Source organism: Gouania willdenowi, chromosome 12 (assembly GCF_900634775.1).
Source record: "Gouania willdenowi chromosome 12, fGouWil2.1, whole genome shotgun sequence".
Taxonomy (NCBI): Eukaryota; Metazoa; Chordata; class Actinopteri; order Blenniiformes; family Gobiesocidae; genus Gouania; species Gouania willdenowi.
The window spans coordinates 23,139,294-23,165,211 of record NC_041055.1 but is presented as its reverse complement, the minus strand read 5'-3'; the positions used below and the strand labels follow the sequence as shown (position 1 = coordinate 23,165,211).

Genomic DNA, 25,918 nt, shown 5'->3' with positions numbered 1-25,918 from the left:
TTACTGATTAATAGTGACTTACTAGTTTCTACAAGCAACATTTTTGACAGAGATATGTGCATATGCAAGAGGAATGAATAAAATATTGATAACTTGTGTAGTAAATAGTAATAAGAGGAATGTTGTGTCTATTGTGGATACAGTTAGGGCTGGGCGACATGGACCAAAACTCATATCTTGATATGTCGATATATGATATAAATCTTGATTTTTTTTCAACTCAAAGTCTTACCAGAAAGACAGTATTCTGATGCAAAATGTCACACAGGCTCATCCAACCGTGCTTTTCATGTTGTTATGAGAAGTAGTGAAAGCAGCGACTCCTAAAACGAGTATTTTACTACAAAATAAGCTATAACATAAAAACATATCTTTACATGCTATATTGTTAATTATTTATATCACCAAAACAGAAATTTCAATATATCTTGAATCTTGATATACAGTATTGCCCAGCCCTAGGTACATTACTAAGAGAGAAACCTTTGGTGGCTACATTTACACTTTCACCAGTTACATTTTTTTCAGACCCTGACAAAAGTTTAAAGTTTAAAACTGTGACTAACTTTATACGTAACATCAGCCAGAGTGGATCTGCAGCAAGAACTTCATAGTAGTGACTTTTCAAAGAGACTAAAAGTTATTTGTCAACTACTACACACTCAGCAAAGAATGCAGTTAGCGGTAAATCGTTGAACACGTGACGCTTTGCAAGCATTAAGGATTACTGTTGGATCAGTGGGTTTAATTGGAACATTTCACTCTTCATTCAATGTTTAACAATATTTGCCAAACAGAAAGAGTTTTTTTTTTTGGTTGTTTTACTTCGACAGAGACACTGGAGCAATGAAAGTTTCGTCAATCACGTGATCTGAGTGTTTGTTTACCTTCTTGTAGGACTGATGAAGGTAAAGGAGATGAGCTGGTTCCAGAACGGGTCGTTCTCTGACACCGATTTGGTGCCCACCAGTGTCTTGAGGTTGGGGTTTTCAGCCAGATCTCTGACCTGACTGGTATTTGCTCCCATCTTCACTGGCTAAACACAGCCAGGACTCTTCACTGCTTTGACTGTGAGCATGTGTTAAATCCTGCGAGAAAAGGCAAACAGAAACACAGTCGGACAATGAACAAGTTCTCTCAAAATATCATTAGGATGAGGTTTGAAACGAAAGACAAAATAAAATAAACCCTAAACTGACTATTTTCAGAGAGGATTCATTGTTGGGAGACTTTATACAACTGCATATACATTTATACGTCACAGTGTTTGTATTGATGGGTCTTTGTGTGACCAGAAACAAGCTGTTTCTGCTTCATAGTTTGCACTGATAACATATTGATGTCGGATATTAGTTTGATATTTAAAAAAAACGAAAAAAAAAAACGAAAAGAACATTGACTACAGTATATCGAACTACATTTAAAATCTCTGATGTAAGCACTGTGATACAAAATTTATTTTATTGGATTTATTGAGGTATTTTTTTCAATAGTCTTCTGATTGTTTTCTTTTTCTTTATTCTATTCAGTTGTAGAACATGCTCGTATTTTTGTGAAACTAGTTATTTTGCAGTTTAAAAATGTTTTTTTCAGGGTCTTATAATATATTTTATCCAATTGTAGAATATTCTTATGTTTAAGATTAAAATGTAACCCATTGGTTATCAATAAATGGGTGTGTTTTTCTCCCACCTACTGTTGCTGACTATTGTTCACTGATTGAGTAATGTTACTTAATAAAACATTTTTCTAACATTCCACTTCATAAAATAAGTAATAAAGTATGTATGACTCATACTGATATTTGGCCGATATTCAAGGATGCAACATCAGCATCCGAAATTAAACAATTGTAACAATTGTAATTGGACACCCCGAGTTAAGTCTAAAAACATTTTTACATGTTGTAGTAGAAATACTGACTTGTACATTAAAATAAGTCATTTTCCATGTGGTCAAAAGCATTTTTCTTGGTTTCTTCCAGGTATAAGTTCTACAATAGCTTTGTATTGGATGATGAATTCAGTTATTTATTTTAACTCTTAAGCCATACAAGACTTTTTCATAACACAACTCTACAACAGCAGCCGTTAAAACAGGATTTGACTTGTTTTTTAATATAAAACAATGAAATTCAATCCTTATTGAAATTTAAAAGATAAAGAGCACAAAATGTAAAGTATCTGTATCTTAATCTGTTAAAACATCTACTATTTTCTCATCAAAAGCTTATTTTAAATGGCCTGAAATTCATTTCAAAAGAGCGTCGTCAGGATTAGTTTAATCTACATATTCTTTGAACATTATTAAATAGCAAATCTTATATTTTGTGCATGTGTTGAGTAGCTTTTCCGGAGAAAAGAACAAATGTAATCTGCAAGAAGTCAAAGTTTTTCCTGTGTAAACAGGAAATGTAAAGTTATGTTAAATTGTAGGTAAACAGATACCTGAAATCTCAAATTTGAAAAGAGAGATTTGTCTTTTGTTACATCACCCATTGGCTTTTAAACAATTATTAAAAAGCAAACACTTTGAAAGGCATTTAACAAAAATAAATAAATAAATACAACTCCATTGCAGGATGACTCACAATGAACAAGGATGTATGTTTTGTTCTCTTGACACAGCACACCTTTGGCATACAGGCATGGGCTAGCCAATATATGTCCAATGCTGCAATGTACTAAGCAATGGTAGAGCAGGGGTGTCTGGCTCATTATAATTCAGAATTTCATTTCATTTCTAATTTGGCCTGTAGCAGCAAACACACACACACATAAAAAAAAAACCTGATTATAACTATAAAACACCAATGTGTTCCTGTCCAAATAACTTATAGCATATGGTTTATCTTTTAGACTCTACTGATGTAAGCTGTGATGAAAATATTCTAAAAATAAATACTTTTGTACCTCACAAATGGAAGATTGTTATTAAAAACATATAATTGTGCATACAATCCAAAAACAAACAATAGGTATGCTATTATTTTATAGGTTAAGATTTTTTTTTTTTTACCTAACTTGTAGGTGTGTATGGTCTTCTATTCAAAATACTTACTTGTTAATTATAGCTGTAAGATTAGTCGATTGACAAATTGATAGCAAATCACTTTGTCCAAAAAACTAAACAAATATTACAGAATTTATTAATCAATCAATAACTTGTATTTATTGGTCCCCAATAGGGGTGATTGAGCATGCAAAAATATGTGGAGCGTAAAAAGAAACAGAGCCACAATAAAATGCACAAGGGTATATAAGAGTACATATATTTATTTATACAGTATATAGTGTGCTGAGTAGAATTATAGTATTACGTATTTTTATTTTTCCAATATTTTATTTAGGTGTGTCAGATAATTTCTCATTCTTGGAGAGCACCTTAATTTCGTTATATATGTTTTACAATGACAATAAAAGCTTCTATTATATTATAAAACCAAATAATAACATAAAAAACATATAATAGTGCAACTTGACGGATTCAAAACAGAAGTTGACGTAAGACAAGAGACAAATATAAGTCTAGCAAATAATAATACTAATAGGAATAATGAATCACATAATTGTTAAAGTAGATATTTGATGTTTATCAAACATATTCACATTTGTCATTGCCAACAAATCGTACATCACAAAATATTGAGATAAACTTTTGTTATTCACCAAATACTTATTTTCCGCCATAATTTGCAAATACATTCATTAAAAAAATCCTACAATGTGATTTTCTGGATTTTTTTTCTTTCTCATTTTGTCTCTCATAGTTGAGGTATACCTATGATGAAAAATACAGGCCTCATCTTTTTAAGTGGAAGAACTTACACTATTGGTGGCTGACTAAATACTAAATACCCCACTGTATGTATGATTCCTGCTGATAACTAAATATTTTTATATTGTCAACGGTTTTACTTATTATTCATATATCAAAGCTATTCACATATATAAACATCAGGCAGTTGTATACCTAATGATGACATAAATTATAGCTCTATATTAACCAGTTCATCCTTTACCAGCCTTTAACTAGTGAGCCAATCTGCATTTGGTTTGCTAGCCCATTGATTTCAAATGCAGGCAACACAAGGTGGTTTTAGGGCAGCAGCCATCATATATTAAGGTATAATAGGGCAGTGTAAATTGGCTTTAGACTCACATAAAGCTGCTGGTTGACTGCAACTATCCAGAGTGAAGCTAACGTTCACCGCTGCTCTACAATCAGCTGACGGCTCGGCTTACCTGTCATTTAGGGTTTCACTCCGTATTTTCGTCTCTTCAGTATCCCAGGCTCCGGTAAAGAAGAGCGTTTTTAATCAAGGATTCACGCTTTTATACAATTCGTCAACAAATACTCTAACACGGCAAATATGAGAAACAGTGATGGTTTTCTTGAAAGATAAGTTCACTTAGTTTACATACTCTCGTCCTCCATTTTTCCACGTCACCACCCCGTGCGTAATGACGTCAAATAAACGTCTTACGTAAAAACGCCCCTAAAGTCCTACTTGATACCAAATACACATGTATTCAGCAGAAAAATATGGGTTTGGGGTTTAATTACTCTTTAAGTGACTTGGAAATTGCTTTGTAGAGTTTCATTGAATTTAATCATGTTATTGTTTATTTTTTTTACTGCTGATTTTAACGTTCTTATTGATTTTTAAGCTGTTGAATGTTCTCTGTTGCACTTTTTGATCATGTAAAGCACATGGAATAGCCTTGAGTAAGAAATGCACTATACAAATTTGCCTTGCCTTTTGTGTTTGCAGGGTCTGAGATATCTACAATATTAGTTAATTTGCACAATGACTAATGTTTATTCAGTCATTTCTGGCCCCCAGGCCTTAAACCTTGCATTGAAGAACACCTATGATTTAATAATAATAAAAACAAGTAAACAAATACTTTAATAAACAAAGGAACTGTACATGGCCTTTGATGGCAGTCACATGAGTGTTGTTGACATCATTGATTTATGAATAGTTCAGTATTAGTGATTAATCAATAATTAATTTATTCAGATTACCCTAATAATCAATGACGATGTTTCTGAAATATTGCATTACTTGGATTCTTCAAAGTTTTGGCCTTGAAAAAAAGCCTAAGAAGAAAGAAAAATAATCACATGAATTATAATATAAATCTACAAAAACAACTATATTAGACATTTAAATATATATATATATATATATATATATATATTTCATTTAATGATTTCAGACTTTTTTCAAATTTCTCACTGCTCCCCCACCACATCTTTTCGAAAAAAAAATAAAGAAGAAACTGATGAAACTTTGTACATCACATGCTGCATGAGTCTCCAATAAATTTTCTTGAACCTGTTTTCAATAAAAGATCTTTATTCTCACATGAGTTTTTTTTTCTCCCACCAATGGCAAATGTGAATAATTCCTGTAAAACCTCAGAAAAAGCTGGCTGTCACTATTATGTTCTTTACGGTCTCATATGAATAAAAGTTAAAAATGACCAAATATACAAAGTTTAAAAACTGACAGAAATGTGTCTACTGTGGAATGAAGGGTTTATTTGTTCATTCATTTATCATATTTTTTAATGAGGCTGGAGGAGTTAGCATAATTAATAATCTAATGATGACATTTTATTAACAATATACAATACATAAGCAGATTACAATTACCCAGAGAGTAAAGAAATCCCCTTCAATCAAACATAACTAATAATTTAAAACATTGATCTTTTGTTAAACAATATCAGGATATTTACACCATAATCTAAGCATTGAGAACATTAAACGCTGTCAGTCTATCTTCTTAGAGGCTGAGTTTTGAGGAGGACCATTGGCAGTGATCTCCCCGTTGCTTTCCACCTGAAAAAACAACAAAAAAGAAAGAAAATGTGAAAAAATGTTTGAAGTCAGTCATTTAAATATGCTTCTTTGTGTTGTATTTTATTCTGTGTAAAGAGCTCTATTAAGAATTAATTGATTAAAATAAACAACAGAAATATCTTTTACGTGGATAGAAAATATGTAATCAAGGAATCATTATTAATTCTGGAAGAAAATAAAACATTATTCTCTAACAATATAACCATGAAACAATGTTACTTTGTCTTTTATTACCTGGCCACTTGCCCCAGTCTCTTGAACAGCCTTCTTGGTCCAGAATTTATTAATGAAAGGGGAAACAATAGGGTAAAGGATGGGCTCCAGGAACCGCTTGTAGACCCATAAAAGAACAGGAATCACAATGCAGGGAATGCACACCATGGCTGCTGTTGGTACAAGCAGAGAAAATACACACACACTGTCAGCACTACCTCTCAATAATTACTAACATATAATAAAATAAATGGCAAATATTCTTTACAAAAACATTTTAAGGTAATAGGGAGAAAAGTATATTAAAGAGATGAATAGAACAATAAAACCATAACAAAATAGAATAGAAAATAAACAGGACTGAACAACGAGTTTTTCATTAAAAAAAAAAAAAAGATCTACAGCACTACATTATCAAATGTTTGAAGGTTTCCAATATTAGGCAAAAGACCTGAAGCGAAAGCCTTCAACCACTGATCTGTAATGTACGTAATCACGAAAAGCATAACACTGTCAAAATAAGCAAACATTACACGAGAACATTACAATATTATGATTGTAAATTATTGCTATCGCGAATAGATTTCTAAAAGAACGTCACACTTTTATGTACCGCTTCATGTTCAACCACAGTTCTTCACACACTTTTTTTCTGAAATCGTGACACTTTCACCAGCCTGTTAGCTCCCGGTTAGCTTATGTGAGCTTCCTGTTTTCACCTAAGTGGCTAAAACACGACAGAGAATGAACCAGGCTGCGATATAAAACCAAAGCTTTATCAGATAGAAGAGGTTAAAGGTTTGAATATGGTCACCTACCTTGCACGACACGCAAATAAACAATATGTCAAGGAGCTAAACACGGTTTAAGATGTTTCTGGAATGTGGTTGGACAAAACTCGGGACCGCAGAAGAAGATATGAGCGGAAGTAGTTTGAGGCGCTTTCATTTAAAACATTCTGATGGGCAGAAACCTGCGTTTTGTAAGTAACTGATCTTTTTTTTATCGTCATCGTCAACAAAAAAGATGTAATTTATAGATATAATAGCAATTTACTGTCAGTCGTTTTATCATTTTGGTTGCTTTTACTTTGATATTGTTGTTGGCTGCTAATATGCATGCTAACACTTAGCATAGGGTTAGGCAGAAGTAGTGATAAGAAAAAAATATTAGTTATGAACCTTTTTTATTCATTTATTTTGCACTTTTTGGATCCCTAATTTGAGATTTATATTTATTTCATAATTTTTTTTCAAATTTTGTTTCAGCCCTACAATGCCTCTCTCTACTCAATCTCAAGATGACAACGACGAACAATACATTTTAGTTGCCAGTTTGGACAATGCCCGTAATCTTTCTAACATACTGAAAGCGATTGCTTTCAAGGATCACGCCATATTCACTGCCACGCCAAATGGCCTAAAGGTCACTGTGGAGGATTCCAAATGTCTGCAAGCTAATGCATTCATCCAGGTTTGTAAATAATGTCTTTTTGCACTGATGATTGTGTACAACATACACTTGGCAAATAAAGATGATTCTGATTCTGATTCTGATTATTGACCGTGGCTATTCATACGGCTAGTTTATGTGACGTGATTGGTGCACCACGTGACTTAAAGTTCCGTCAGTTTTAGTTTAGCTCGTTTTTATTTTTTCGCTACCCTGCTAACCCTTTTATTTTAGCCCTAAAATAAAGGGTTAGCAGAAATACCCTAAAATGTTTTTTGTTATTTTTTTCTATATATGTATTTTTAAAGGTGGAATTTACTGTGTAAATATGTTAAAATGAAAAAAATATATACGACAAAAATTGGATTTAAACCCACGTTAGCGGAAGGAAGAATCCTTGAGTGCAGCGCCTTAGACCACTTGCCCATCATGGTACGGTGAATAAACACAGGCGAAAAGGTCAGGAAAAACGTACGTTTCCGTATCAATAGCCACTTTCTTTATTATTTATCTGTGAATTTGTTGCCTACAAACAAAAAATCAGTTGCAATTTACAATATTTATAATTGCAGGTGGAGATTTTTCAAGAGTTTACCATCAAAGAAGACTTGGTTGGTTTTCAAGTCAATCTCACTGTCCTGCTTGACTGCCTCAACATCTTTGGAGGAAGCACGGCACCAGGTAAGACGTGAGAGAAAAATTAGCATGGAAACATCACTCTACAGATTTGTTCTTATCTTTCTCATTTGACAGGATTGTCAACAGCACTGCGGATGTGCTACCGGGGCTACGGTTACCCCCTGACCCTGTTCCTGGAGGAGGGCGGAGTGGTGACTGTTTGTAAGATTAACACGCAAGAACCAGAGGAGCCGATCGACTTTGATTTCTGCAGCAGCAATGTGATAAACAAGGTTTAGTGCACCATTTAATTTTAGAATGTATTTTTTATTGATATTTTGTAAAACGACGGAAATGAAAATAGAAATACTTTGAAATCTTATACAGGACTACAAGATAACTAAAATGGGGCAGAAAATTAATTTGAATAGATGTAGAGTAATTTAAAAAAATTTTTTTAAACAGCAGTCGTGGCCAGACAGTCACACCACATGATATTTTGACACTTTAAATGACAGAATAAATTACAGAAGTAATTCAATAAGTAATATTTAAATTAGGGCTGTCCCGATACAACTTTTTCACGTCCGGTACGATATCGATATTGCGGCCTTGCGTATTGGCCTATGTCGATATCGTTCCGATACGATGTCAGCACAAAACATTCATACTTTTATGACTTATTTTGTTGTGTGGAATGTAAGAAAAGGCTTGATCAAGTGATGTCACGCAAACAGAGAACAATAGTCAGCAACAGTAGGTATGAGAAAAACTGACCCATTATTAACCAATTGGTTAAATACATTTTAACCTTTAATATCTACAGTATTCTACAATTGAATAAAATACATAAAACATAAATTATAAGACCCTGAAAAATAACCTAAATAAATCCAATAAAAAACACTTTTAAAGTGCAAACAATTCAAGTTCAGTTATTTTTTACTGTCAGTATATGGTGGGAACAACTGAGGGTGGGGATAAAAACAACAAAAACTTATCGGAGCGCTTATATTGGAGATTTTAGTTGCAGTCAGATTAAATCCAATATTCGTTTTCTGGTTGATATCGGACCGATATCCCATATCAATATCGGATCGGGACACCCCTAATTTAAATAAAATAAATAAATAAAGTGAGTGCATATATATATATATACTAAGTTACAACATATTTGGTATCCATTTTTGTTGCATTTAAACCTTTTTTGTAACTAAAAGAAATGCAGTTGGACAGAATATTGAGGTGTCACGTCAGAGACCCATTTAAAGGTGTAGTGAAATGCATCTGTAGACGTTATAATAGGTCAACGTAGTAATTTTAATGTGTTGATGTTGTTTAAAGGTCATCCTGCAGTCAGAGAGTCTGAAGGAAGCTTTCTCTGAGCTGGACATGACGAGCGAGGTGCTGCAGATCACAATGTCCCCCAGTCAGCCGTACTTCAGGTGTGCAAAACTTTCATTTGTTTTTAATATAGAGAGATACTCAAAAAGTATGACTAACACACAGCAGGCCTTTGAAATAACAGATAAATAATATTTTAAGTGCATGTGTTAGTTCTGTTTGGCAAATCTAATTACTCATATTATTGTCGATTTAATGTTTTTACTGCTGATTTTTAATGTTCTCATTGATTTTCTAAATTTCTGTTGCAATTTTTAATCGTGTAAAGCACATTGAGTGGCTTTGTGTATGAAAAGCGCTACACAAATAAATGTGCCTTGCCTTATAAGCTTTCTGATATTTTTCAGCGTGGGTTATTGTAAAATTCTCACAAGCATCATTTGTGTGACTCTATTGTCCAGGCTTTCTACATTTGGAAACTCAGGAAATGCTCATTATGATTATTCAAAGGACTCAGACATGATGGAGTTGTTCAAATGTACGACGACGCAAACAAACAGGTGAGAAGTGTTTTAAATTACTGTATTTATTTAAACTTTGATAATAGGTCTTGATTGTATTCCCATTTATATCTGTTTCCTGTACTTGCAGTTGTAGCTTCTCATTATGAATAATGTGTAATTAAAGAGTTAATGTGAGCCGTCTCATCCTTTGACAGATATAAGATGTTGCTGCTGAAGCCGACCACCAAAGCTTTAGCCTTATCGTGTAAAGTATCTGTGAGGACAGACAGCCGGGGCTTCCTGTCTCTGCAGTACATGGTCAGAAATGACGACGGACAAATCTGCTTTGTAGAATATTATTGTTGTCCTGATGAGGAGGTGGAGGAGGAGTGATATGGCACAGAAATTCTTCGAAACATGCAGATATATAAACCCAGATAGTGGTGAAATTTGTTCATGTGCAGAGAAGATTTGATTGAAGATTCATTGTTGGAAAAAACAATTTTTTCTGCAAGAATGATAATGCAGAGTTCTGTTCTAATATTCCTCTTCTAAGTCCTGATTACCTTTATTTTTAATGTGAAAACCGACTCTTAACATAACTATTCTGAGTATGTTATCACTTTTGTGTACAAAACAGTTTGTTACCTTGTGTATATATGGTTGATAGATGTCAGTTAATAAAGTGGTTTTTAATTGATTTGCCTTTTAAAGAGAATGTTAAGGCTGAATTTGAATTAATCATTTTATTGAAGCACAACAGGAGTGTATGTTAAGCACTGATGCATAAAGCAAGCAAGAAAAAAGTAATTCTCTTTACAGATTTACCTTTTATAAAAGATATATTCAAATATGTCAAAAATGGATTTGTGGCTTTTCTCTGAAAAGTGTTTTCACTAAATATGCAAACAATCTAGTGAATTCTATTTAGCAGCTAATAAGTCACATTGAAACGTGAATTTATCTACCAAGGTTCTTGATCAATGATCTTATTTGATGACAAAGCTTAGTTGTTTTAAATAAGTTATTCAACAATAAAGATTTTAAAGGTGAAGATAGAGGTTTTATAAATTGCCTTTAAAGATGTGATGGAGTACATGTTAAACGATCAAGATAAGTGTCTAAAGTCAAAATTTTGGACTTGGATAAACTAGAACTCATGTTACATTCTGTCAAAGCTGAACCTTTATCTTTATAGTCATCATAGGCTCTATTTTGTTAAATCCCATTTATTTGTCTTTTTAAGCAGAACAATGACCATGTATTAATGAAGTACTTTGAACACCAACGTAATAGCTTACATATAATAGAGTCTAAATTTAAATGTACAACACAAGCAGCAAGTTCTGGCAGTTTTAATGTTTATTGCATGGAAAACTTTTATAATGAATCATATTAAACCATTTGGTACATAAATCCTAGACAAAAAGATGGACAGATGACAATTGATGTTACCATTCACAAAACAGAGCAACCTATGCGTGCTACTGACCATCTGTGTTAATGTTTGTTTGGTGTTTCATACATTTTACGCCGACACGCTCACATTTCACTGGCACATCTTTCCTTACAGTTATCGTCCAGACTTCTGCATTCTCTGTCTTTTGAACGCTTTGTGTTTGTTCTTCTTCATCACTTTGGGCTCTGGTGCTTCCGTCTGGATGTTAAGAGGCTTCTCTTCGGCAGGCGTCAGGAAGACGTCTGCTGTGACATCGTTACACGTGGGCTCCTTCTGCTCCGCCCTCTTCAGCTTCTGCATCTCCTTCACCATCTGCTTCTCTCGTATTTTGGCTGCGGCTGCCAGTCGGAGTTCCCGCCGATGCTGGAAGAGCAATATTTTTTAAAAATGAAGCAAATGTAGTGATTCCATATGATGTGAGCAAAGGAGCTAGCATTGGGTTTTACCATGTTGGGTGACTGGAAGCCTGGGTTTTCATAGAGTGTGGGTCCACCAAAGCTTCCCTGGAACACTTTAATCAGGTTGAGAACAAAGCGGGGCCCGATCTCCACCAGGGAGGCATCTTCCTCAACGATCTAAAGATGGAAAAACAACAGAGTTTAACTAATAAGCCCATTATGTAACAATGGCCCAATATGTAACAAAACAAATAAATGTAATAAAACCCAAAATGTTACAACTGTTCAATAATGTAACAAGATGGTGAGCCCAAAACATAAAAACATTTTGGGTTTTCAAACTTTTTTAAAATTACATTTCAGGCTCAGCACTTTTATTACAATATTGAGTCGTTATTATATTTCAGGTGCCATTACATTTACTTCTTATAACATATCGGGTATTGTTACATATCGGGCTCTAACAAGCCTCTAGTATGTATATATATATACATACACACACACACACACACACATTTTAAAAGTTGTATTTTTGTAAGGCAGTGCAAGTCTGACAAGAAAAGTCAGCCCATTGGATGAATAGAAAAAAAACCTAATACAGTAAACGTTTTCTTTAAGCACTTAAAATATTCTTTAGAGACCAAAACAGCATCAGATGTGATTTATTTCTACCAAACCTCCCCACAAGCAATGTACAAATGTACCAACTTAACTCAAACCATCTCAAGAATAATAATGCCAGTGTGCTTCACAGACTATTAGCACAATTGTTGTGCAAAATGCGAATAAATTCCAGGAAGTTTATTTTGTCTTCTTTTTTTAAATATATTGTCATTTTTTTCAGGAAATTACCTTTGAAAATTGAAAGTAAAATTTGAAATTTACTCTCCAAATTTTGAAGTGTACTTTTGTCTGGACATTTCCTGTCAACGTTTTTCAGAAAATTTACTTTGAAAAATGTAAAGTAAATTTCCTTAAAACAAGTTGTCTGAATAAATGAAACCGTAACATATTAGTGCAAGATGTGTGATGGCATACGGAGAGAAGACTGACCTGGTAGTTTCTAAACCATATCCTGTCGTCTGCGATGGTGAAGGTGAAAACGTGGTCCACAAACGGCTGACTCTTAGGATGGTACCGAGGAGTGGAAAATGTCTTTAAAAAAAAAAAAAACAAATATATTGGACATTTCCTTCACTCAAAGTGTAGATTACAAAATGTAATGTTTTATCTTCAAACAAAAGGAGCTTATGATAGTAGTAGTAATGTCCAATTTTAACAGCATTGACCAGTGTTGTTGGACTCCAGCTGTGCAGTAACATACCTGGATGAAGAGCTCTTTTAGTAAAGCATAATGGGGCTCCTTGTCAAATTTCTGCAGAAAAGAACAAAAATAAAAAAATATTACCACGCAAAAATACAATTTTGAATAATCAACATAAATGTGTCAAACTTAAGGCCAGGGGGCCAAATCTGGCCCTTTAGACATTCAATTCCAATTTTGAATTGTTGAAAAGAACTCGTTTTTTTCCCAAAGTACTGCAAGCTTTTTTTTTATTAAATAATCCTGCACCAATTTCCCAAATTTATATACAAATGGGTTACGAAATCACGGAAATTTACCGGTAAGTAAAGATCCAGCTGAGATTGATATCTGTCACATATTGTTTGGTTATTGTAGGTGCCTTATATACTTATGCAAACTAGGGCACAATAATGTTGAAATCAGCATTCTCAAACCTAAAATCTGCAGCCCTGGTCTGTATTTGGCCCCTGAACTGAAACAAATTTGACACCCCTGATCTACAACCACAACAAAGTGTCACTTGACTTGTAATCGAGCTTAAAAAAAATTATATATATACACACACACAGTCATTTTTAATTCAGTCATCATTAAGCTTTCAAGCTTTTTTGATTAAAAAAGGCACAAAATTCTGCATTTTTTGTCATGAACTTCAAGCTTTATGGCAAAGTTTTAATTCACTAAAAGATAATCCTAAATTTAACTCACAGGATCAAAAGACAGCAGTGGCCTGGATCCTCTGAGACAATTTCCCGTCATCTTTAGTTCAGCCAGCGTATGAACTGCAGGGTAAAACAATCAATATGGGATCATTAGAACGTCGCTCTCTGGGGCAGTGTGCACATGACAGAGTAACAAACACAACTCACTGTTTTGGACAAGAAATTTTGCCGAAGGTCCATGAGGGGAGTTTGAGATCCTGTCCGACATAAAACATATTTACAAAAACAATTTCCTCCATGATGCTAATTATTAAAGGCTGTTGCTACTGGTACGGACCTGAACCTCAGACAAACCTGACTATAGTTCCGGCACTTCCTGTGAGTAAGGCGAATGCCAGTAGTTCCATCACTGCCGGACCCGTGTCCTTCTAGCTATAGTTCGGTCAGTTTTATTTTAGCCGTAACCCAGAAAACACCCTAAAATGATTCTTCTTTTTTTCATATATGTATTTTTAAAGGTGGAATATGTTGTGTTAAATATGTTAAAATGAAAAAAGAAAAAAAAATGTCAGAAGTAAGATTCAAACCCACATCTCTCCTGCACTACTTATCAATGCTCTACTGCACTATTTTCCTTTTATTATTATTATATTTTATTATTATCTTTATTTTCTATTATTTTCCTTCTTTTTATCTTATTTTTTTATTTTTTATACTATTATTATTATTATTATCATCTTGTTATTTTATCGAGTTTGCACATTCTAGTCTAACTACTGTTTATATTTATACTTATGTTTATACTTATTATCATCTTTTCTAGTTGATTGTTTATTATTGAATGTTTTCACTATTGGAGAGAGCACAGTTGACCGAGTCAAATTCCTCGTGTGTACAACATACACTTGGCGAATAATGATGATTCTGATTCTGAGTCTGATCAGCGGAAGGAAAAATCCTTGAGTCTAGCGCCACTCGGCCATCTCAGCACGGTGGTAACACAGGCAACATTACACTTGTGTAGAAAAGGTTCGGCATTGACGGAACTGCGCATGCGCACAGGAAGTGCCGGAACTATAGTCAGGTTTGTCTGAGGTACGGGACCGGAATTATAGACACTTCGATTATTAAATGTGGTCAATCTTAGGCACGCACCACATGTAGAGATCTTGTTTCTTCTTTGCTTCAAAAAAGATGCATTTGTTGCAGTTTTTGATTTCACACACCTGCAAAATAAAAAAATAAAACTCTAAAGCTGTGTACATAAAAAAACAACAAAAAACACTACATATGGACATAAACTCACCTCATTAATGACAAGCAGCTTGTCTTTTCTGTCCATTTTTGTATCTAAATAGGGCAAAAATAGAAAGAATGTTTCACTTTTGTCTGTTCACATTAAACTAGTTATACTATTTACTGATTATTTCTTAATAAAATCTGCACATGAAGGCTGTGATGCTGACCTGATTTTGAATGAGGCATCAGAGTCCTTAGATCCTGCATTAAGTGCCTTGTTCTGAAGTTGATCCCTCTGGAAGAAAAAATGAGAACCCTTTCCTTGTTGGTCCATTTGCCCTGTTAAGGAGAGAGTTCATTACTTGAAAATAAATGAATAAAATTAAATCTAATATCAAAAGTTAGAATTGCAAATTATGACTCGAATAACTTGATTCAGATCCAATCTACTAGATAATAAAATAAAAACAATCGCGATCCTGACACATTCTTTTTCAGAATTTATGTTTTATAAATCCAATGACTCAAAAGCAATCACATTTAGAACAAAAAATACAGTGTACCACTGGGGAATACTAAATGGCGGCCCTACATTTTAGGAACAACTTAATTTCCCAATCAAACGTCAACAAGAAGGTAAATAAAACTGGTTTTTAATACTCACTAATAATAATTAAAATGTTCTGTTATTCTGGACGCTGGAAGACCCATTAATTAATCCAAAATCTAGTCTTAATTAACTAGAGCTGGACGATGAAATAAATAACCAAATTCGTAGCCTGGCATTAAGCTCCATCACTCACCATGGACACCGGTGCCGGGACGATGACTTCATCATTTCTCTCCTGTTCGCCGTTGTCTTGGTCAACCACAATTTTGCCCTTTTTGGCCTTTTTGTTCACAGAAAGCAGCTCCCCACGTTTTCTCTTGAACGCAGCCATGTTTGCACGAACTCATAAATCTCGCGATACTTGCTACGCGCAAACGAAGTCTCGTTCAAAACATAAGGCGTAGTCACAGAGCAGCGACCCCTACAGCAGTGGAGGTAAAACTACATGTAACATTAACCAATAGGTACCAAGATTAAGGAAAAAGTATACATTTGTTCTCTCCTGAATGCAATTCTGGTAAATATTGTAGGAGAAGTGCAAGGAAAGGTATTGTACAACGCTTTAATTCCATAGTTACCTTTATATTATTAAAAAATAATATATATTTTTTAAATAATAAATGTAGTAATAAATTAATTAGACAAACGTTCAAACGAGACTTTTTTTTCTCTTCCATTGAAAATAAATTACAATTTAAAAGATATTTCACCTGATTTTGTTAAAACTATTCATACAAGATATTTGTGTTTGTCTCTCCAAAGGCTAAATAAATTATTTTAAATGTTTAATAATATCTACCATTTAAGAATTTTTTTTCTTCATCAAAAGCTTAATATTTAAATCGAAACTTTATTTATTTTTATTTTTTTTTACTTTGACACAAAAAACATGCATTTAAACACTTTTAATTTTTTGGATTAATTTTTTTTTTTTTCTTTTTAATGAAAAGTTTTTTATTATTTAAAATATTTTTTGGATTGCAACGATATTTTGGGGGATTGAATATTATTGTGTCTTTATTGAATAATGAAGACACAAATGTCCTACACATAATCATAATTTGACGAAATACAAAAATTACAAAATACAAAAATATTACTAATAATGATATATTCAATCAAATAACTCACTTCTAATTAAGAAAAAGAAGAAGAAGAAAAAAAAGAAAAAGAAGGAAGGAAAAAGAAGAGAGATATTGGCAAATATCGTAACAGAAGCAAAACAAACAGTGCAGTAGCTTTACTTTAGTTATTTATTATTATTATTATTATTATTATTATTATTATTATTATTATTATTATTATTATTATTATTATTTTAATTAGTTGGTCCTCTTAAATCCTGGTTCATTTATAATCCAGTAGGTGGTGGTAAATGCACTAAATTGTATCTATAGCCATCCGCCTTAAAACTTTAAAGAAGATGAAAAGACAAATCTCACAATTTACAAAAACTATAAATGCACACGGTGTAAATAGGAAACATAGAAGAGAGGAGACAATTTTAACTAAAATGAGGTTTGACCGTGCAGGGTTGAAAAAACGATGTTTTTGTTGGGTAAAAGGGAAACAGATGTCACAGAAAACGTTGAACACCTAATGTTTCATTGCACAAAATATAGAGAAGAGAAAATAAGATTAAATCAAAAGATAAGAGAGGCAGAGAGAAAATGGAGCATTGACGGATTACTTGGAACAACAGGAGAGGGAATCAAGAAAACACAGAAAGCTGTGATAGAATACTTAAAGATATAGAGATATATCATAGGATTTAGTTTATTATTTTTATGTGTGTTTTGTTTGTTTATTTATTATATTATTTATTTGTATTTTTGTTAAATAGTGACATAAGTTCAAGCTACTTACGCCGGTACAGTAGGTGGCGGTATGCACCTCTGTAGGTTATGTTTGTAACCCGCCATTAAAGTAAAAGACGAAGAAGAAAAACAAATCTCGCGAGATTTGCAACTCGTATGGCGTCTATGGTCGCTTTTATCAGACACATACAAACCGGTTACTAAACACATTAATTTGTGTTTAAACATGTAGAACATTAATTCTATGTTATTTAAATTGTAACACTAGATGTCCGTAGGTTTTTAAAGGTTTCGTTGGTATGCTAACCAACTGTACAACATGCCAAAGCTAGCTTAATTCATACTGAACTTAGCTCTACTGGGGACAGCGTGGATATTTATTGTACTTTTAAATATATAACGTGAGTATTTTTTTTTTTGATACATGATGCGGTGTCACTACGAAGTTCTGGGGGTGAAACGGGACGCTACAGATGATGAGCTGAAGAAAACGTACCGAAAATTAGCCCTGAAATGGCATCCAGGTGAGCTGAAATCTCCAAAGAGAAAACACACATTCATTTGTAATATTCTGAGGAATAGATTTGTTTCTTCAAGATAGATGAGTATTGGATCCAATTAGTTACATTTTCTGTGTTACAGACAAAGTAAATGACTATAAATGAGTCAATGACGTGATACCTACATTTTCTGTCCAACTGCAATTATTTTAGTTTAAAAAAAGGTTTAAATTAATAAAAAGATACCACATTTGTAGTAACTTAGCAAATGTGCGCTCACTTAGATTTCATTTGTTTTTTTTATTTTAAGTTACTTATCTTTAAATTAAGGCGGTGGGTACATTAAACGTATCCGTAGACTGCCACTCTATGGATACGCAGCGCCCCCCATTGGCCAGTTTATGTCATGTGATAGGTACACCACGTGACTTAAAGTTCCGTCATTTGTATTTTAGCTCATATTTATTTTTAGCTATCCCGCTAACCCTTTTATTTAACTGTAACTCTAACCCAAACCCTATCCCTAAAATGTTTATTTTTGTCGGAAATGTATTTTTAAATGGAATTTTCCGTGTTAAATATGTTAAAATTAAGGAAAAAAATTGTCAAATGTGGGATTCGAACCCACGAGTAAGTACGCTTAATGTACCTCCAGACACTTTCTTAAATTAATCTGTGTCAAAGAAAAAATATTGGATTTATTGGACTGTCTGGCAATGAATGCTGTTTTGAAAAAATATTAGAAATTACTCTTAAGTATGTATTAAAATGTATGTTCTGCCCTATTTTAGTTATATTATAGTCCAGTATTACACATTTACAAATGATTCCTCTTTTTAACTTCCATCATAATATTAATGCAAACCTTTCTGATGATATCCGTACGGTTGGCGTATCAATACACGGCAACTGTACAAATAGACACTTTCTTTATTAAATATCATGTGGTAAAAAAATAATAATTATACATCATTTACCCAAATGTGTGATTGCCAGGTTAAACAGACACGTCTAACATGGCTTTAATCATTTTCTGTCATTCCCAGATAAAAACCTGGACAACTCTGATGAAGCAGAAGAGCAGTTTAAGCTGATTCAGGCAGCATATGATGTCCTGAGTGATCCACAGGAGAGAGCTTGGTATGTATTCTGTTAACCACAATAGCATCTTAGCATCAATGCACGTCTTATCCTGTCTTGTTGTGTGTCCGTGTGATGCAGGTACGACAATCACAGAGATGCTCTGCTGAAAGGAGGCCTGAGTGGAGATTATGAAGACGATAGCATCGATCTGCTGCAATACTTTACTGTTACATGCTACTCTGGATACGGAGATGATGAGGAGGTTGGTTTTCTACTTGGAGTGCTGTTTGATTTGAATTTATTTTTAAAGCAAGGAAGTCTAACAATCTTTGTAATTTAGGATTTTAAATTCTATTGGCTTTCTACTCGCCTTGGTGGCATTATTGCCTGCATAAGTGGAGTTTAAAAATCTCAAATCAGCACAATCTTGTAATCATTCAATTAGGCTTATTATTGGTCATTTAAAGCAGGGGTTTTCAATCTTTTTAGCCCACGAGCCCCAAACTAAAGGTGTCAGAAACCGGGAACCCCCACTGTACCTGGAGATGGTTGAACACAGACATGAACATTGAAGAACAGTCATATGGAGACAGGACCATCTATAAATGGGAGAGCTTTTTGGGGCCCATTCACAAAGTCAGCAAAATAATGGTCCATTGTTACATGAATGTGTGATAACCACATTTCATTATTTATCTGAATATTATCCACTGTTAATAAGGGAGTCAATTATTATTTGTGCCATAGTATAGTCATCTTAAAGATGTACATCCTTGTTTTAATCAGAAATAAAATGGGTAAAAAGTGGCCGAAAAGGTGGTGAAATGGGATTTTAAAAACCACAGAAATTAGTTAAAAGTTGCAAATTAGAGTGGGCCAAAAAAATAAATGAGTAAGTAACTAAGTAAGAACAATTAGTTTAAACAAGCAAATATTGTGAATGTGGTCAATTTGACAAAAATAAGCATGAAATATGGTGAAAAGAGGTTAATAATGGACATTAGGTGGGAAAAGTGGTGGAAAGGGTTTATAAGTGCTGGAAATGTCTTGAAAGTGGAAACAATGTGTAGAAAGGAATTGAAATTTGATAGAGAAGTGGCAGGAATGAGAGTTATGTAGCAAAAATTCATTAAAAGGAGCAAAAAATATGTCAAGAAAAGTGATAAATAGGTTAAAATATGACAAGTTTGGTGTAGTTGCAGAAAAAAGGGTAAAGATATTTAAATATAAGGCTCAAATTGTTAAAAAAAAATATTCCTAGTTTCTTGAAGGCATCTGGCGAGCTCTTACCAGTGTCTCACGACCCCAAGGTTGAGAACCCCCAGTCTAAAGCACATTTAAAGGTGAATGCTATGCTATCAATGTATTTATTAGACTGTCTTTTTGTTGCAGACATTGTATCTGCAGGGATGTTAGCCTGCTTTGCCTTTAGTCTGTTTCACATTGTTTTTGGACTCTCTGCCTACTAGTGGCCTATATTGCAGCTATAACAATCAGCTTGAAAACTTTACCTATGCTTAAATATCTGAAATTGTGTTGTGTCACCTTTCATTCCTCCTTTAGGGCTTTTACACAGTTTACAGGACTCTTTTTGAGTCCATTGTGAAGGAAGAAATGGAGCACAGCAAAGTGAAAGATGAGGAGGAAGAGGAGTTCCCCCCTTTTGGAGAATCTCAGAGTGATTATGATACTGTAAGTGTGTTATAACTCAGATACATTATAAAAAGGATAAGCTGATTGCACCTAACTTAATCCCTGTCCATTTCTGCTTTGCAGATTGTGCATGTGTTTTATGGATACTGGCAGAGCTACTGCACGCGCAAAAACTTTGCCTGGAAGGAGGAGTACGACACAAGGCAGGCCTCCAACCGCTGGGAGAAGCGGGCCATGGAGAAAGAAAACAAGAAGTCCAGGGAAAAGGCTCGCAAGGAGCGCAACGACCTGGTGAGGCAGCTGGTGGCTTTCGTCCGTAAGCGGGACCGACGCGTGCAGGCGCACAGGAAGCTGGTGGAGGAGCAGAACACAGAGAAACTGAAGAAAGTGAAGGAGCAGAGGTTGCAGCAGAAGCTGAAGCAGGCCAAGTGAGAAGAGAAGCTGAGATTCAAACACCTCGGTCCACTGAATGTTTGTGTGGTGACTGTGTGTGTTTCCTTCAGACTGGCAGAGGACTACAAGGAGCAGAGCTGGGCGGCCATGTCTGAGCTGGAGAAGGAGCTGCAGCAGATGGAGGCTCAGTACGGGCAGGAGTTTGGAGATGCTTCTGAAAGTGAGGAAGAGGAGCTGGATGTGGAAAAAGCCAGTGAAGGTGAAAACGCCATAGCTGAGATTTCAGCTTCGTATTGCATTGGTATCGGCTGTTCAGTATCTTAAATCATTGTTATAAGCAAAGGTGTAAAGAGCACTGATATATCCTACTCAAGTACTCAGAGTACTTGATTGAAATTGTACGCCATATAAAATCCAAAGCATTATTATTATTATGTAAATCATACATAAAATGCTTACGTACAAGTAAAAAGAAGCTCAATTAAGCACTACTCAAAGTAAAAATTACTAGTTACTTTCACCTCCCACGTTTATTTTTGGTAATAAATCTTGCCACAGTTCCCTTGCATACAGTAAACATCTCATGTATAAACTTAAAAAGGAAGAAGAGACCAAATCTCCCACAATTGGAACTTACATTATTTTCCACAAAGGCATCTGTCTAAAATAAAAGGTTTATCAAAATTTGCAATTATTTATTTTTTAAGTAAAATAACACTAAATAATTCAATTAAAATGTAAAAATTCTCATGCTCTAAGTGTAGCTACATTTATTAACTCTAAGAAATAGAAAATAACTGGCATTCAATGCTGTTTTATCACTGAGCATTACTTTTAATCTGATTGGTCGGTTATGATGTTTAAGTACATTGTTCATTTGGTCATTTCCTCTTTTTTGTCGTTTCACAATAATCGTTGATCATTTCAAAACAAAAAAATAATAATTTACTCAGTAACGGTTGGGTGTAGAAATGTAACAAATGACTTTTCCTTTAAAACGTACATAAGTACAAGTAAAATGAGTGATTTAGTACCCATAAAAGAAACTCAATTACAGTAACATGAGTACTTGTAATCCATTACTTTCATCTGTAGTTATAAGTGTGTATTTATTTTTCTGCTTGTTTGTAAAAAAAAAAAATGTTAAAAAAAATCTATGTACAGATATGGAGCTGCCAGATATTGATGACGCGACAATCGATGATTATGACGATCTTTACTGTCCAGCTTGTGACAAATCCTTCAAGTCAGAAAAAGCGTAAGTCATCTTTCTTTTTCCTTCTGTCACATAAACAACTTTTGAGCTTTCAACGGTTTTGTATAATTTGGAGTTTTTAATCACTTCTTTGTTTGTTTTATGAATAAATAAATGTAAAAAATTGTCGCTTCTGCATAAACTTCTCAAACATGATCTTTCTCAACGTATTTTCGTCTCTCTTTTCTTCTTTGAAGTATGAAGAACCATGAAAAGTCTAAAAAGCACCGGGAGATGGTGGCGTTGCTTCGGCAGCAGCTGGAGGAAGAGGATGATTTATTGGGATTGAATGTCGAAGCAAAGGAGGGAAGTGAGAATGAAGAGGAAGATGATGACGAAGACGAAAAGCCTAAACAAAAGTGTGTCACATCGTACATTGTTTTTTTTTTTTTTTAACAAGCTTGAAAAAAATAAAATAATAATCAGGAACGTGGACGTGTTTTTTTAAATTCTGGTTACGGTTTGATTGTATTAAGATGATTTATTTGCCCTCTGCAGGTTGTCCAAAAAACAAAAGAGGAAAAAGAAACAACAGAAAGTTTTCCCGGTACGCAGCACTAGCTCTGTGTCTCTGCTTTAAGTTTATAAACCTGTTCCAAGTCTGCTCTCCTTCATTTGTGTTTTCCTCCCGTACAGCAAAGCACTCAGGAGGAGGAAGAGGACCACGAGGAACCGACCTCAGCCTCATGTCATGAAGAAAAGGAAAACGAGGAACCAACGCCAGCCTCACGTCACAAGGAAAAGGAAAACGAGGAACCAACGCCAGCCTCATGTCACGAGGAAAAGGAAAACGAGGAACCCACCCAAGCTTCCTGTCAGCAGAAAGAGGAGGAGAAGGAGGACGAGGCCCCTGACAGGACCCAAGACACGCCCGAACCTGATAAGCAGGACCATCTCCCAGCTAAAGAAATGAAGAGGTGAGTTAAGGGTCAGGGGCCTCATTTATAAAACATTGAGTAGAATCTACACTAAAAATGAGCGTACGTCAAAAATCTGGAAATGTGCTACGCCAAAAAAAAAAAAAATCCAGTTCATAAGACCTGCACACATTTTTCTCTTTATAAATCACAGCCCACAGGGGGTTCGATCCCATTACCTGACTATGTGTCGAAGTGTCCTTGGGCAAGACACTGAACCCTAAGTTGCTCCCAGTGGTCGACTAGCGCCTTGCATGGCAGTCCTGTCCCACTGGTGTGTGAATGTGAGAGTGATTGGGAGAATGAGCTGATATGTAAAGCGCTTTGAGACTGCTTCAGTGTGGTGATAAAGCGCTATATAAATCAAGTCCATTTACCATTACGATGTTTGAGTTCCGTCCGTCCGAGTTAAAGGGGACAGCTTTTCTTAGAAACGGTTTAAGATAGGATAACCAAATTTGGTGTGTGGGTATCAATACCTTGATGGAGTTCGAAAATGAGAAGCGCGCGACAATTTTTTATTGCCTTTGTTTTGTTTTGTTTTTTACTTGGTTCAAGTCCTCTTAAAAGGGGACAGCTTTTCTTAGAAACCGTTGGAGATAGTTAGTAATTTTATATTCTCATGTGATAATAATTTCTTATCTATACATCCAAGTTCCTAGATTTAGAATATTTAGGAAAAGGTTGTGAGTTATAATGACAATCAATCTGGCAGGGGATGTTGATGACTGTCTTCTTGTTTATTTTATTAAAACACAACCTTTGCTTGGGCTGCTACTTTCAAGCCCTGTTTTTTTATGTAAGCAACCTTTATAAATGAGGCCCTTTAAAATGCTCCTCTTTCTTAAGTTTTATTGTAGTTTTGGGTTTATGTTGTGTTGTTATACTAATATGTTTAGAGTACCTGATTGAGGTCAGATGTCTGCTTTCAGTGCAGAATCGATAGAAAAGAGAAACTCACGAACTGCTGGTATAGTTTAAATTCACCTGTTGCATCTCATGAGATGGAGTTAAAGGGTCAGTACACCCCTACCTTCTGCTGAGCTGCCACTAGGAGGGAAACTAAAAAAAAAAGCCTTACTGCTGTAGCAGTAAGACACGCCCAGCTACTTTCAGTAACCGCCCCCTCCCCTCACAACTGCCAGCTGACGAGCTAAACATGAGCGAGTCCGACAGTGCGGACACTTTTGTCACAGAAAGGTCATTTGAGGTGGAGGACTTTTCACCTCCAGAGTCTCCTCCCATCAGTCACAACCACGGTGGTCTGGAGCCATGCACGTTTGAGCCTTTAGCACTGACAGGTGTTGAGGAGGACGATGAGGTGGAGATGCAGGACAGAATGGGTGACGTTTTTGGGTGGTACTGAATACTAAACTCTCTCAATCCAACCTACGCGCTACAGTTTGCAAGGAGGCGGGTGTCAGGTTTTATCGGAGAGGCGGGGCCAACAGTTAAAGTGACGACGCAGGGGTTTCACGAGCTTACCGTTCCACCAATAGCAAAATTCAGTTGTAATAGCTAACGTTTAACCCTTAGTGGCCAGTATACTGGACATTTTACAGCTAAATACACAAAATTAAAATACTTTCACTTAAATGTGAAGAGTGGGACGAGGATCAATCAACAGCACTACTTAATACCCAAATACATATATTCAGCAAAAAAAAGTAGGTTTGGGGTGTACTTACTCTTTAAATGACAATTGTTAGCATTTCAACTTCCCATCTGTTTTGAACTCACAGCTCTGGGAAGCCCAAAGCAAAGAAAGGAGGAGGAAAAGAAAAAACAAACATCAAGACTGGAGATCAGCACCCTGAGGTAGGGCAGATCTTTGTTAGGTAATAATACAAGAAAAAAAATAAGTGTGTTGACGGTAAAATATGAGTTCTAAATTTTGGCCATATTTTCTTCCTCCAGAAAGAGGTAAACCTCTGCTGTGTTACCTGTAGCAATGAGTTTTCTACCAGGAACAAACTGTTTGACCACCTGAAGAGCAGCGGACATGCAACCGCCGTGTCTGCAAACGCTACTCACAGCTCGATGAGCAAGAAAGACAAGAAGAAGAAAAGATAACGTTATACGTTTGATTCTGGACTGAACTGAGCGAGAACTTTAAAAACACACTGTATACATGTTCAGTGTGGGACTGACTTTTCCTGACTGGAATGTTTGAGAAGTGGCAGGTTTTTAAAAAATTCTCAAATGTTCATGATGGGAAGACATTGCATCTAGGTAGGCTATATTTAAAACAATGTTCAGATCCGTTGTTCACTGGGGGAGTGGTGGCTAAGTGGTTGTTGAGCAAGTCCCTTAACCCCTGCTTCCCAGGCGCCGCAAAATGGCTGCCCACTCTCCTCAGGGATGGGTTAAATGCAGAGGACAAATTCTATTAATGTAATAACATTACATGGCCAATTAAAGGCAAAATCCCCAATTTAATCTTTAATCATCTGTGATAATGTTGTTGCTGCATGTTGTTACGCAATCCTGGAAGTGTTTGAATTTAGAAATAAACAATTTGTGTTGCTGACTATAAAACATACACTGCATTAGTTGTTTTATTAGAGCGATGGAACAGTTTTTCTTTTTACAGTGAATCATTGACACTCAAATTCTTACACC

At 34.9% G+C, this 25,918-nt stretch overlaps 5 protein-coding genes across 5 annotated transcripts in view; 2 read left to right on the top strand and 3 right to left on the bottom strand.

The window, feature by feature from the left end:
• The window catches only part of dym (dymeclin), a 65,635-nt gene extending 61,182 nt beyond the window's left edge, over positions 1-4,453 (bottom strand). Inside the window, exons 1-2 of the mRNA XM_028463412.1 lie at positions 4,245-4,453; positions 888-1,088 (exon numbers count right to left, since the gene is read on the bottom strand). Of these exons, the coding sequence (XP_028319213.1) occupies positions 888-1,027 (140 nt within the window). The 5' untranslated portion in view covers positions 1,028-1,088; positions 4,245-4,453. The remainder of the gene's footprint in view (positions 1-887; positions 1,089-4,244) is intronic.
• Positions 4,454-5,530: 1,077 nt separating this feature from the next.
• c21h18orf32 (chromosome 21 C18orf32 homolog) lies at positions 5,531-7,037 on the bottom strand. The gene is made up of 3 exons (XM_028462738.1): positions 6,906-7,037; positions 6,109-6,260; positions 5,531-5,853 (listed from the first exon to the last, which is right to left on the bottom strand). Exons 2-3 carry the CDS (start codon positions 6,253-6,255, stop codon positions 5,785-5,787), a joined length of 216 nt encoding a protein of 71 aa, XP_028318539.1. The 5' UTR covers positions 6,256-6,260; positions 6,906-7,037; the 3' UTR covers positions 5,531-5,784.
• Positions 6,811-10,613, top strand: rad1 (RAD1 homolog (S. pombe)). The gene is made up of 7 exons (XM_028462737.1): positions 6,811-7,069; positions 7,356-7,560; positions 8,112-8,220; positions 8,293-8,450; positions 9,502-9,602; positions 9,963-10,061; positions 10,220-10,613. Exons 2-7 carry the CDS (start codon positions 7,363-7,365, stop codon positions 10,395-10,397), a joined length of 843 nt encoding a protein of 280 aa, XP_028318538.1. The 5' UTR covers positions 6,811-7,069; positions 7,356-7,362; the 3' UTR covers positions 10,398-10,613.
• A 731-nt stretch (positions 10,614-11,344) lies between these two features.
• On the bottom strand, positions 11,345-16,032 carry bxdc2 (brix domain containing 2). The gene is made up of 10 exons (XM_028462898.1): positions 15,872-16,032; positions 15,296-15,407; positions 15,136-15,179; positions 14,985-15,055; positions 14,037-14,086; positions 13,876-13,949; positions 13,186-13,236; positions 12,915-13,016; positions 11,910-12,038; positions 11,345-11,826 (listed from the first exon to the last, which is right to left on the bottom strand). Exons 1-10 carry the CDS (start codon positions 16,007-16,009, stop codon positions 11,578-11,580), a joined length of 1,020 nt encoding a protein of 339 aa, XP_028318699.1. The 5' UTR covers positions 16,010-16,032; the 3' UTR covers positions 11,345-11,577.
• Positions 16,033-17,609: 1,577 nt separating this feature from the next.
• On the top strand, positions 17,610-25,836 carry dnajc21 (DnaJ heat shock protein family (Hsp40) member C21). The gene is made up of 12 exons (XM_028462749.1): positions 17,610-18,019; positions 19,042-19,135; positions 19,217-19,340; positions 20,642-20,770; positions 20,855-21,159; positions 21,235-21,383; positions 22,289-22,382; positions 22,577-22,738; positions 22,878-22,926; positions 23,016-23,296; positions 25,039-25,114; positions 25,214-25,836. The coding sequence occupies exons 1-12, from the start codon at positions 17,920-17,922 to the stop codon at positions 25,367-25,369; spliced, it is 1,719 nt and encodes a 572-aa protein (XP_028318550.1). The 5' UTR covers positions 17,610-17,919; the 3' UTR covers positions 25,370-25,836.
• Positions 25,837-25,918: the final 82 nt, after the last annotated feature.

Excerpts from the sequence above, each read along its gene's own strand:
- c21h18orf32 (XM_028462738.1), bottom strand. The coding sequence starts at position 6,255 with ATGGTGTGCATTCCCTGCATTGTGATTCCTGTTCTTTTATGGGTCTAC. Across the intron at positions 5,854-6,108 it reads AGACTGGGGCAAGTGGCCAG|GTGGAAAGCAACGGGGAGAT; the intron begins GTAATAAAAGAC and ends TTGTTTTTTCAG.
- rad1 (XM_028462737.1), top strand. The coding sequence starts at position 7,363 with ATGCCTCTCTCTACTCAATCTCAAGATGACAACGACGAACAATACATT. Across the intron at positions 7,561-8,111 it reads AAGCTAATGCATTCATCCAG|GTGGAGATTTTTCAAGAGTT; the intron begins GTTTGTAAATAA and ends TTATAATTGCAG. Across the intron at positions 8,221-8,292 it reads TGGAGGAAGCACGGCACCAG|GATTGTCAACAGCACTGCGG; the intron begins GTAAGACGTGAG and ends CTCATTTGACAG.
- bxdc2 (XM_028462898.1), bottom strand. The coding sequence starts at position 16,009 with ATGGCTGCGTTCAAGAGAAAACGTGGGGAGCTGCTTTCTGTGAACAAA. Across the intron at positions 15,056-15,135 it reads AGCTGCTTGTCATTAATGAG|GTGTGTGAAATCAAAAACTG; the intron begins GTGAGTTTATGT and ends TTTATTTTGCAG. Across the intron at positions 14,087-14,984 it reads AAACAAGATCTCTACATGTG|GATCTCAAACTCCCCTCATG; the intron begins GTGCGTGCCTAA and ends TATGTCGGACAG.
- dnajc21 (XM_028462749.1), top strand. The coding sequence starts at position 17,920 with ATGATGCGGTGTCACTACGAAGTTCTGGGGGTGAAACGGGACGCTACA. Across the intron at positions 20,771-20,854 it reads CTCAGAGTGATTATGATACT|ATTGTGCATGTGTTTTATGG; the intron begins GTAAGTGTGTTA and ends TCTGCTTTGCAG. Across the intron at positions 21,160-21,234 it reads CAGAAGCTGAAGCAGGCCAA|ACTGGCAGAGGACTACAAGG; the intron begins GTGAGAAGAGAA and ends TGTTTCCTTCAG.